The 12,239-nt window shown below is 41.4% G+C and overlaps 1 protein-coding gene across 1 annotated transcript in view; it reads right to left on the reverse strand.

Moving 5' to 3' along the window:
• Positions 1-1,295: 1,295 nt before the first annotated feature.
• The window catches only part of capn1b (calpain 1, (mu/I) large subunit b), a 32,442-nt gene continuing 21,498 nt past the window's right edge, over positions 1,296-12,239 (reverse strand). The window contains exons 12-22 of the mRNA XM_071541451.1: positions 10,687-10,698; positions 9,896-10,107; positions 8,116-8,155; positions 7,136-7,201; positions 6,759-6,816; positions 6,373-6,437; positions 5,766-5,834; positions 5,599-5,677; positions 5,409-5,522; positions 2,736-2,794; positions 1,296-1,440 (exon numbers count right to left, since the gene is read on the reverse strand). Coding sequence (XP_071397552.1) covers positions 1,414-1,440; positions 2,736-2,794; positions 5,409-5,522; positions 5,599-5,677; positions 5,766-5,834; positions 6,373-6,437; positions 6,759-6,816; positions 7,136-7,201; positions 8,116-8,155; positions 9,896-10,107; positions 10,687-10,698 — 801 coding nt within the window. The 3' untranslated portion in view covers positions 1,296-1,413. The remainder of the gene's footprint in view (positions 1,441-2,735; positions 2,795-5,408; positions 5,523-5,598; positions 5,678-5,765; positions 5,835-6,372; positions 6,438-6,758; positions 6,817-7,135; positions 7,202-8,115; positions 8,156-9,895; positions 10,108-10,686; positions 10,699-12,239) is intronic.

Genomic DNA, 12,239 nt, shown 5'->3' on the forward strand with positions numbered 1-12,239 from the left:
TATAACTCTCTAAATGGGGGCAGTTTGCATAATGAGTACGTTTACTTTGATACTCTAAGTACATTTTGCTGCCAATACTTATGTACTTTTACTTAAGTAAGATTTTGAATGCAGGACTTTTACTTGTAATGGAGTATCTTTACATTGTTGTATTGATACTTTTACTGCAGTAAAACATCTCAGTACTTCTTCCACCACTGTCAATACGGCGCTTCACAACACACACAGCTCATTGGCTGTTTGTCATTTGATTGTAATCACCTGTTAATTTATTACAATCAGCTGTTATTTTCCTACCAAGATGGCCGTGTGCTGATGGAACAGAAAGAACAGACAGAGAAATAAAGGCAGAGACACACAGCTGCTCCTGTTGGGATTCAGTTCTTTAATCAGGTTAAGACAGAAGCTTCTGCTACAGTCTGCTCAGTGTGTAAGACCTGTGAGGTTAGAGACTAACGAGTCAGCTGAGAAGAACCTGGACCTGGACCTGGACCTGGACCTGGACCTGCATCCAGGACCAGCAGACAGTCCTGGACCTGGATCACAGCTCATCCGCTGAATCCTCCTGATTGAAGTTAGTTCATTCAGTTCTGCTGAGGAAACCTGATCCGCATCAGATGAATCCTGCAGTGAGTCTACATGAGGAAACTAAACCCAGTGCTGTTCATGTTGGCTCTAACTGTCATGATGAAAATATCAATGAGCCGAGTTGCAATGACAATGAATGTTGTAATATTCTAATCAATAAGTGATCAGTTTGATATGAGTATGTTTGAACTGAATCTACAGGATGACGCTACGCTAGATGGAGTGTGACCCCCCCCCCCCCCATGCAGTATAATGCAGTTTCCCCTCTGTCTGTCTGTCTGTCTGTCTGTCTGTCTGTCTGTCTGTCTGTCTGTCTGTCTGTCTGCAGGCTGAAGCAGCTTCACTTCAGGATGTCGAGGCAGTCGGCTAAAGAAGCAGCTGAGGAGGCGTTTAGTGCAGAAGGCTTCAGTAGTACTGCAGTAATATAGTAATGTAGTAATGTAGTACTATAGTAATGTAGTGCTGTAGTATTTCCACTGCAGTGTACCATGCTGTGTCCGTACTGACAGGTCTGATGATTTCTGTTGAGTTTTACAGTTTCGGTTCAGAGGAAACGATCTGCAGCTGGAAGACTTTCAGAGAGAGACAACAGAGAGGCAACCCAGTACTACAGTACTGATCCAGTACCGCAGTACCGATCCTGTACCACAGTACCGATCCTGTACCACAGTACCGATCCTGTACTACAGCAGGAGCAGCATGGCACAGCAGTGGAAAGTCTCTACAGTTTGTAGTTAGTTGTGTTTGTTGCAGCAGGTGAAGGCAGAGGAGAGCTGGAGGCACTTGGAGACGAACCGCTCCGCCACACCGAGTCAGACAGAGACTTCAACCACACATGGTCATATAGAGCCACTGGGGGGGGTGGGGGGGGGGGCAGATGTTAGAGTCATCCCAGGTCAATCATACATTCACTTTTAGTTCATAAGAATAAAAATACAGCAGGAAACTAAACTAACTCTCATCCAGTGGTCAAACTGACATTCATATTTTTACTTCACATCTTCTACTGTAACCAGAGGTGTGACCACATCAGTCTCAAGTCTTGAGGCTCAAGTCTCAAGTCAAGTCCCAACTCTAAATATAGATTACCAAGTCAAACCCAAGTCATTAATGTCAAGTCTCAAGTCTAAATGTAGAACAGCAAGTCAAGTCAGAACAAATCAAGAGTCCAGTATGAATTTAATATCTTAAAGAAAACTAAATATCTAGGACTTTTCAATGCAATATGGTTTTAATAGGATAAAAACTTGGTAAGAGCATCATGAGTTTGATTTCTAGAATCAGTTTCAACTTCAATAAATTCAATCATTCCATACAAATTCAGAAAACAGAATTTAAATTCAGTCGTCTGCTGGAACAAATCTCATCACTTTCAATCTAAGTCATTTACACAAACACAAGATCTCAAGTCAAGACTTTAGAAACCTTTTCAAGTCATCAGAGTACAAGTCAGAGTCAAGTCCCAAGTCACCAGAACCCAAGTCAGGTCAAGTCCCCAGTCTTCTCTTCATGCATCAAGTCAAGTCTCAAGCTATTCAAACTGTGGCCGAGTCCAAGTCACGTGACTCGTGTCCGGGTCATGTGACTCGAGTCCGGGTCATGTGACTCGAGTCCAGGTCATGTGACTCATGTCCAGGTCATGTGACACGAGTCTAAGTCATGTGACTCGAGTCCCCACCTCTGCCTGTAACTGTCAGCTGCTTTGGTTGAAACGTTCTCTGTGTGTCAGTTTAACATCAGTCTGTCAGATGAATGTTTCTCCCTCAGTCTAATGACAGTAAACAGCTGATTGGTCTCCTCTGTCTCACTCCAGTAGTGTTGTTAGTTCTAGTGTTTCTCCACATTAAGACTACATTTCCCATCAGCCCCGCTGCTTCCTGAAAGCATTAGCTCTGTTTGCTCTGGAAGAACAGAACCTCTTCCTGTTTTGTGCCGTAAAGCGATCCAGCAGATTTCCCTCCAGAAAAAATGGAGGATGTTTACTGTCATTATACTGATGACTCTACATTAATGTGATGATGATTTATTGATGTTAAAACGACACAAGGAGAACCCTTTGCTGTGTTCTATAGTTGTAACTGAAAGCAGACCGGGTGGCTTTAGTTTCTCAGCCTGGTTAAAGTGTAAACTGGTTAAACTCTTCGTACCTCAGTGATGTTCATCTCTACACTTCCTGTCCCGTCTCTGTCCAGCTCCTGGAACGCTTCTGCAAAACAAACAGATTCAGTCAGACAGATTCAGTCAAACGGATTCAGTCAAACGGATTCAGTAAACAGATTCAGTCAGACGGATTCAGTCAAATAGATTCAGTCAGACAGATTAAGTCAAACAGATTCAGTCAAACAGATTCAGTCAGACAGATTCAGTCAAACAGATTCAGTCAGACGGATTCAGTAAACAGATTCAGTCAGACAGATTAAGTCAAACAGATTCAGTCAAACAGATTCAGTCAGACAGATTCAGTCAAACAGATTCAGTCAGACGGATTCAGTAAACAGATTCAGTCAGACGGATTCAGTCAAACAGATTCAGTCAGACAGATTCAGTCAAACAGATTCAGTCAAACAGATTCAGTCAGATGGATTCAGTCAAACAGATTCAGTCAAACGGATTCAGTCAGACGGATTCAGTCAAACAGATTCAGTCAAACGGATTCAGTCAAACAGATTCAGTCAAACGGATTCAGTCAGACAGATTCAGTCAGACGGATTCAGTCAAACTGATTCAGTCAGACAGATTCAGTCAAACGGATTCAGTCAAACTGATTCAGTCAGACAGATTCAGTCAAACGGATTCAGTCAAACGGATTCAGTCAAACGGATTCAGTCAAACGGATTCAGTCAGATGGATTCAGTCAAACAGATTCAGTCAGACAGATTCAGTCAAACAGATTCAGTCAAACAGATTCAGTCAAACAGATTCAGTCAAACAGATTCAACCAGATTCAGTCAAACAGATTCAGTCAAACAGATTCAACCAGATTCAGTCAAACAGATTCAGTCAAACAGATTCAGTCAGACAGATTCAGTCAAACAGATTCAGTCAGACAGATTCAGTTAGAGAGATTCAGTCAAACAGATTCAGTCAGACAGATTCAGTCAGACAGATTCAGTCAAACAGATTCAGTCAAACAGATTCAGTCAGACAGATTCAGTCAGACAGATTCAGTCAAACAGATTCAGTCAGACAGATTCAGTCAAACAGATTCAAACAGATTCAGTCAAACAGATTCAGTCAAACCGATTCAGTCAGACGGATTCAGTCAAACAGATTCAGTCAAACAGATTCAGTCAGACGGATTCAGTCAAACAGATTCAGTCAGACAGATTCAGTCAAACAGATTCAGTCAAACAGATTCAGTCAGATAGATTCAGTCAAACAGATTCAGTCAGACAGATTCAGTCAGACAGATTCAACCAGATTCAGTCAAACAGATTCAGTCAAACCGATTCAGTCAGACAGATTCAGTCAGACAGATTCAGTCAAACAGATTCAGTCAAACAGATTCAACCAGATTCAGTCAAACAGATTCAGTCAAACAGATTCAACCAGATTCAGTCAAACAGATTCAGTCAAACAGATTCAGTCAAACAGATTCAACCAGATTCAGTCAAACAGATTCAGTCAGACAGATTCAGTCAAACAGATTCAGTCAGACAGATTCAGTTAGAGAGATTCAGTCAAACAGATTCAGTCAGACAGATTCAGTCAAACAGATTCAGTCAGACGGATTCAGTCAAACAGATTCAGTCAAACAGATTCAGTCAAACAGATTCAGTCAAACAGATTCAGTCAAACAGATTCAGTTAGAGAGATTCAGTCAAACAGATTCAGTCAAACAGATTCAGTCAAACAGATTCAGTCAGACAGATTCAGTCAAACGGATTCAGTCAGACAGATTCCGTCAAACAGATTCAAACAGATTCAGTCAAACAGATTCAGTCAAACAGATTCAGTCAGACGGATTCAGTCAAACAGATTCAGTCAGACAGATTCAACCAGATTCAGTCAAACAGATTCAGTCAGACAGATTCAGTCAAACAGATTCAGTCAAACAGATTCAGTCAGACAGATTCAACCAGATTCAGTCAAACAGATTCAGTCAGACAGATTCAGTCAGACAGATTCAGTCAGACAGATGTGATAAAGGGCTGCAGAGATAAATAGACTAGACTAGATTTAAGGACAAGTCATTTTCAACCTTTCTGTGTGGAGTTTGGGAAACAACTTAATGTACTGTACTGTGTTACTTTTCAATCCAACAAAACATACTGACACATGCTGCTCAAAACTAGACACACTGATGTGCAGATTGGAGTTTTAACGTTTCTCTGAGGCAGAAATAATCTGATTGGTTGAGTTAAACCTCAGTGGGCGGAGCCAAAGAGCGGCAGTTTTTCTATCTAAGTAACAGTGAAAAAGACAAGAGGTAAGAGAGGAGGAAGCTAATATTATGAAGCCTAGCGCTCTGCTGCTAACTGAAACAATACAATCTACCATACTGAGTTAGCTGGGTTAGCTAGTTAGCTAACTGACCTTCAAGTTCAAACTAGCCATACTAGCCTGTAGCTAGCTAGGTTAGCTAGTTAGATAGCTGCTGAGCTGCAACATCAGGAGTGAAAAACTGTCAATACCATTTATATTTTATTTATATTTTGACCAGAGTTTCTTCAGGTTTGCCAGTTAGTTAACTTGCGCTCTGAAAACCCGTGGTTCTTTGGCTCCGCCCCCTGCGGTTTAACACAACCAATCAGATTATTTCTTCCTCAGGTGTTGAGAATGACTCATCCTTCATGTCCACAGCACAGTGAAGCTCTTACTGAACATGGCCTCCAGTTTGACCAGGCAGCAGGTGAAGTTGTCGAAGTCGATGAGCTCGTTGTCGGCGTATCTGGCGACCAGCATCTGGTTCAGCCGGTTGTTCAGTTTGAATCCTGAGGAGCAGAGAGAGCTTTAGCTGTCTGAGATGATTCCTGTGAACACAGAGACTGCAGGACAGAGGAGAATTACCGGCATTTTCCATAGCCAGACGCATCTCATAGGAGCTCATGCAGCCGGACTTATCCAGGTCGAACTCACGGAAGATTCCCTGCACGGTGAGAATCAGATTATTATATTAGTCTGATATTACAAGTCTCAGTTCTCTGAAGGGGGTCAGGTTCAGGTCTTGACCTCACCAGCCACTTCCTGATCTTGTTCCACAGAATCTGAAACTCCAGCAGACCGAGCCGAGCGCTGCCGTCTTTCTGGGTTTGAGTTAAGATCAACACATTAACACAAACATCTTATTAACACAAACAGATTATTAACACAAACAGCTTATTAACACAAACATTTTATTAACACAAACAGATTATTAACACAAACAGCTTATTAACACAAACAGATTATTAACACAAACAGATTATTAACACAAACAGATTATTAACACAAACAGATTATTAACATAGGCAACTGATGTTTATGAAAGGTTTCTTTCCAAAATGGTAAATATCTATTTTTGGAAAAAATGGTTACCTAATATTAACTGCTCAATATTCAGATGGTTACATTCTCTCAGTAGCAGTAGTAACAGTAGCAGTAGTAATAATATATTTACATGCCACTTCTTCTACCAAAGTTACAAAGTTCAAGGAAACTAAAAGGAGTAAAACAAATATATCACCAGTCAGCTCTAACTAAAGAAGACCAGTGCTGCTGGATCAATTAAGACCCAGATCTCGTTAAGACCCAGATCTCATTAAGGTCCAGACCTCGTTAAGGTCCAGATCTCGTTAAGGATACGTCCATCAGGCTGACCATGGCTCTGCAGGACTCCATGCTGAAGCCGTCTGTCTTCAGGTCTCTGTCTGCACACAGAACAGCACCGAGACAAACCAACAGTTCAGACCTGTGAAAAGCTTCTGATCGGCCTGATGGGGGCGCTCTAACAAGCAGCTTCAGGTTTTGGATCAATAACTCCTGAACTGTAAGGTCTACAGTGAAAAATATTCCCTCAGATTTCTTGGCTGAAGCTGAATCCACATACAGATTTACATTTCTGCCACGTTAGTTTTTCAGCTATTTTGAATTTTATGCAAAACGTTTTTCTCGGAGTTTTCTCTTTGAAGTGTTTCAGACGGACTTGTCCAGACCGAGGTGAAATGCAGTAAAACTAAAGCAGAACTCACGTTTGGAGACGACGCGGTTCAGGATGGTCCTGAGCTCCCGGACTGAGATCTCCATGTCCTGACAGAGAGACGGAGAGAGGAGACATGATGTTCAAGTGTCTCTGATCCGTTTCCATTCGGTCTGTAAAACCTGCAGAGAAACCGGATTCTGCTGCTGACACCCAGAGAGTCTCATCAGTCTGGTTCAGTGGAGAGTTTTAGTTTCCCATGATGCTCTAAATGTTTCAGAGGCTTTTCACCCTGAAGAGAAGAAAACTCTGGAGGGAAAACTGAATACTGGGAGTTTTCTGGGATGAAAATGGTCCAATTTAAATTCAGAATATCAGATATCAGCAGTTTAATTTGAGGATCAGATGAGTGGAAGCAGTTTGACTCACGTCTCCAGACAGCTGGGCGAACATGGACCTGAACGAGTCGTCGATGTCGCCCTCCGAGATTTCCTCCTGCAGAGAAGAACAACAGACAGAAGAACAGACAGAAGAACAGACAGATGAAGAACAGACAGAAGAACAGACAGATGAAGAACAGACAGATGAAGAACAGACAGAAGAACAGACAGATGAAGAACAGACAGAAGAACAGACAGATGAAGAACAGACAGAAGAAGAGACAGAAGAAGAAGAGACAGAAGAACAGACAGAAGAGACAGAAGAAGAGACAGAAGAACAGACAGATGAAGAAGACAGAAGAACAGACAGATGAAGAACAGACAGAAGAAGAGACAGAAGAAGAACAGACAGAAGAGACAGAAGAAGAAGAGACAGAAGAACAGACAGAAGAAGAACAGACAGAAGATTAACAGACAGAAGAACAGACAGAAGAACAGACAGAAGAACAGACAGAAGAAGAACAGACAGAACAGACAGAAGAAGAACAGACAGAAGATTAACAGACAGAAGAACAGACAGAAGAAGAACAGACAGAAGAACAGACAGAAGAACAGACAGAAGAACAGACAGAAGAAGAACAGACAGAAGAAGAACAGACAGAACAGACAGAAGAAGAACAGACAGAAGAACAGACAGAAGAAGAACAGACAGAAGAACAGACAGAAGAAGAACAGACAGAACAGACAGAAGAAGAACAGACAGAAGAACAGACAGAAGAACAGACAGAACAGACAGAAGAACAGACAGAAGAACAGACAGAAGAACAGACAGAAGAACAGACAGAAGAACAGACAGAAGAAGAACAGACAGAAGAACAGACAGAAGAACAGACAGAAGAAGAACAGACAGAAGAACAGACAGAAGAAGAACAGACAGAAGAACAGACAGAAGAAGAACAGACAGAAGAACAGACAGAAGTGTTGAACTTGCCGAAGAAAGAAAGACAGAAACAAAAAAAAAAGACAAACCTCTTCATCAAAGTTTGCGACCACGTCATCGTCCAGCTCTCTGTGGAGGGACAACACTGTCAGCTGCTGCACACACACACACACACACACACACACACACACACACACACACACACACACACACACACACACTCTCTCTCTCTCTCTCTCTCTTTCTCACCCCATATCTATAATTTTCAAAGATTATTTTACTTTTTATTTTAAAAACGGTAACTGAACCACAGCACATAAATATCCATCTGACATCATTTCTTCTCATATTCAGTTAAAATAATTCAATAATTCACTTTCAAGATTTCAAGATTTTTCTAGAAAATGTATCTAGAATATTTGAAGAGTCAATACTCAAGTCAATACTATTTTTTGCAGTGTGGAAGTTTTAGATTGTTCTGTAAAAAATGTCTTAACATTCAGTTGTAAAAGATTATTTTTGTTGGAAGAAGTGAAGAAACAGTCAGCTGAGAACGTTCAGCCGGTTTCAGGAATATTCTTTAAACAAATAAATCTGAAAAAAAGATTTTAAGACTCAAACTGGAGTAAAGAACTTGTTCAGATGGATATTTTTTCTCTGATGTAGTTTTAGTGAACGAAGAGCCAATCGCACAATATCACATGAATCTCAACTCAATGTTAACAGCAGGCAGACCTCTGAAGGCTGAACCAGTCCAGTCTTACCTAACACACCTTTAATCTAGTGAGAATGGAAATGAAAGTGGAAGCCTATCAGCTTATCTTTTTGAAAGATGATGATAACATATGTAGGATACTCGGCTATTAAAGACCCAGTCAAATTCATTCAAAACAGTTTTTTAAATACAAGAGTGATATAAACTATAGTATGCTCTCATTGCGTATATAATATTGCTATGCCTATTATCTTTTTTGTTACTGCACTTATAGGAGAGAAAATGAAATAAACAATTACAAAGGAATTACAAGGTGCAAATCAAGATTATTATCGTTAACGAAAACTAACAAAATAACGAAAACTAGGTGTGAAAAAACATTTTCGTTAACTGAAATAAAAATAAAAACGAGGCTTTACAAAACAACGATGACTAACTGAAACTGTATTGTGTGTTTACAAAACTAACTAAAATAAACTAAAATTATAGAGAAAATTTCTTTAGTTTGTCTTTGTCAATTTATTTCATACATAAGCCTAGTATTTTGAATTTTTGAATCTCGCCCCTGACAAATACCCCATATTACAAAAAAGACTAAAACTAACACTGAAACTAATAAAAACTAAACTAAAACTAAACATTTTCAAAAAATAAAAACTAAACTAAACTAGCAAACCCGCTTTAAAAACTAATTAAAACTGAATTAAATGAAAAATGCAAAACTATAATAACCTTGGTGCAAACACATATTATTCTAGAACTAAAAAACATATTGTGCAAAATGCCTCTGATTGCCTGCAATGCCCCAGAATCTGCTGTGTGGCCCCACAGCAGCTGCATGGTGAGTCAGTGGCTCTGCTGACAGATCAGGAGGGAAAACAACAGTTTGGCTCTTTGTAAACCGACTTTACATTACAAGACCTGATGCAGAGCTTCAAAACTAATGTTTTGCTTATTATGGGGAGAATTTTGGGGTGTTTGGTGTTGATATAAATGACTAAGGCTTAGACTGCAGGGCAGTAAATGTGAAGTTAGTGACAGCATCATCGTGTATCAGGCTCTGGCCCAGGGCCCCCACCTGGGCCCCAGGGCCCCCTCTCGGGCCCCCGGGCCTGCGCCCGGTCGGCCCGTTCGGTTCCCTCCCTGAGACTCACTGCGTGTCGGACAGCTTCTCGGTGAAGACCCGCAGGACGAAGTCGGCCTCCTTGCCGGGCTCGAAGGTGGACGGGACCACCAGGTACTCGCCGGGCGGGAGGCGGAGCCTGCTGCTCACCTCCCGCAGGTTGATGAAGGTTTCGGAGCGAGCGCAGGAGGAGTGACGCAGGAAGAAATCCTTCTTCAGGTGAACGCTCTGACAGCCGCGGAACTGAACAACAAGTCAGGAGTCAACTCAGCAGTTCACTTCAATGAGGAATTAGAATTAGAAAAAACCCCCAACAGGAAACAGAATTAAGTGAATTGGAATTTCAGGAAGTTGAATTTAATTCAATGAAATTCTGTGAAATTTCATGTTTTTTTGTTTTTTCTCTCCACATATCTGAGATTCCAGATGTTTTATATGATCAATACTGAATATCAGTGTTAAAGTTTCCTTTCTACAGAAGCGTAATGCATTCACTTGGGAAAAAGAAATTTCCTGTTTTTCTGAATTAACGAGATAATTATCTCAGAATTCTGTATCCAAACATTATGACTGAATGTGTTTGATTTGTTCAGCTGTCTTTTTGATTCATAATGTTTTGATTTATAATGTTTAGAGTCCAGACAAACTATTAGAAGTGGAGTTTAATGGAGTTTAATGGAGTTCAGTTGTGTCTCCTCACAGCTGGCAGACTTTCACCCTGCAGGACTGAACTCGGTCCAGTCCAGACCGGACCAGACCGGCCTGCTGCAGCTCTGTCTGATTAAAGAGAGACTTCATACCAAACCTGTCTGACTGTCTCACCTCTTCAGGAACCTGAGGAGGAGAAGGAGAAGAAAAAGAAAAGTCAGATCCAACGCTCTGTTCAGTCTTTCCTCAACAAGCTTTTGTCTCAAAACACAGAAAGGAAGAACAGAGGCAGACTGAAGGGACTGAACCAGCAGAGAGACCAGCAGACTGCGGCAGAGAGACCAGCAGAGAGACCAGCAGACTGAGGCAGAGAGACCAGCAGACTGCGGCAGAGAGACCAGCAGACTGCGGCAGAGAGACCAGCAGACTGCGGCAGAGAGACAAAGTGGATCTGAAGAGCCGTGGTCCTCAGTGAGTCTGGGACTTAGACCAGAACGACCCACAGAGTGAAACCCTGTTCAGCTTCTACCAACAAAGCAATACATCAACATTTTCTGTGTTCTAATAATTGTTGTGAAAATTGTTGTTAATCCCCAAAACCTTTTCATGTCCGTCAAACAGCTGATGATCTTTATAACTGAATCACCTGGAGTCACAACATGCTCACAAGCTGGAAACGTTCTGTTAGAGACGAGTCATGTTGCATTTTGAGACTTGAAGAAAGAATATTTTAATGATCCTGCTGCTGCTGTTTGACAAATTATTTACACCAGATTCATTTCACATCAAATATTAGAACACAGAACACCGTGTTGCCGTGACAACAGGCGGCGAGAAACAGGGAAACACCAGACTGAGTCAGAGGGTTTTCAGCTTCTCCGTCGCTCTGTGAGCAACAAGCTGATCAACCGACCAGAGAGGAAGTGATGCGTCTGTGGAGAGGAAGTGATGCGTCTGTGGAGAGGAAGTGATGCGTCTGTGGAGAGGAAGTGATGCGCCTGTGGAGAGGAAGTGATGCGTCTGTGGAGGCTCAGTCTGGACAGCAGACCTGTCCAGACCACCAGTGAAAACACAGAGACTGAGACCGGAATGGATCTCTGTTCCCTCACCTGTGTTTCCCTGCTGCTCTGTCAGTGCACTAATCAGTAAATCACATGATTACTGAGTGAATTCAGACTCTTAATTCACCATCAGCCTGCGTCTGCATTCAGTCACATAAACAAATGTTTCAGCTCACATCTGACAAGTTACCAATATTCCTTCAAAGCCATATATGAGTCACTAGCCGACATTAAACAGAAAAAATATTCCCGACGTTCCCGTCTCGGTGTTTTCCGACCTTATGTCTGAATAAATATTCTCTGTGTCGGAGTTTATTTTCACACAGCAGCTCTTCACTGATCCAGCTGTGAGGTTTCCTTCAGGTTTTGGATTCTCACTAGCTGACATTAACAAAAAACACCTGACAATAAGCTCTGAACCGTATAACCTGCAGCTAGAGATAAAAACCTTCCTGACCAACAGACAGACATGTTAATGTTAGAGTTAACCAGCTCAAATTAGCATAACAAAACCTGCATTTATAATTAGTTATGAATTGTCAGTTAAAAGAAAACATCTTTAGAATAGCTTGATGTGTTTTTGGTACCAAAAAAAGTTTCTTTACTTGCATTAGTAAACAAGGTTTGGTGAAGAAGAGGATGATGTCATCATTATAAAACCACAGA

Source organism: Centroberyx affinis, unplaced genomic scaffold (genome assembly GCF_046629955.1).
Source record: "Centroberyx affinis isolate AG114_WGS23_722 - 3 ecotype Tasmania unplaced genomic scaffold, CSIRO-AGI_Caff_v1 ptg003880l_1, whole genome shotgun sequence".
NCBI classification, from domain to species: Eukaryota; Metazoa; Chordata; class Actinopteri; order Beryciformes; family Berycidae; genus Centroberyx; species Centroberyx affinis.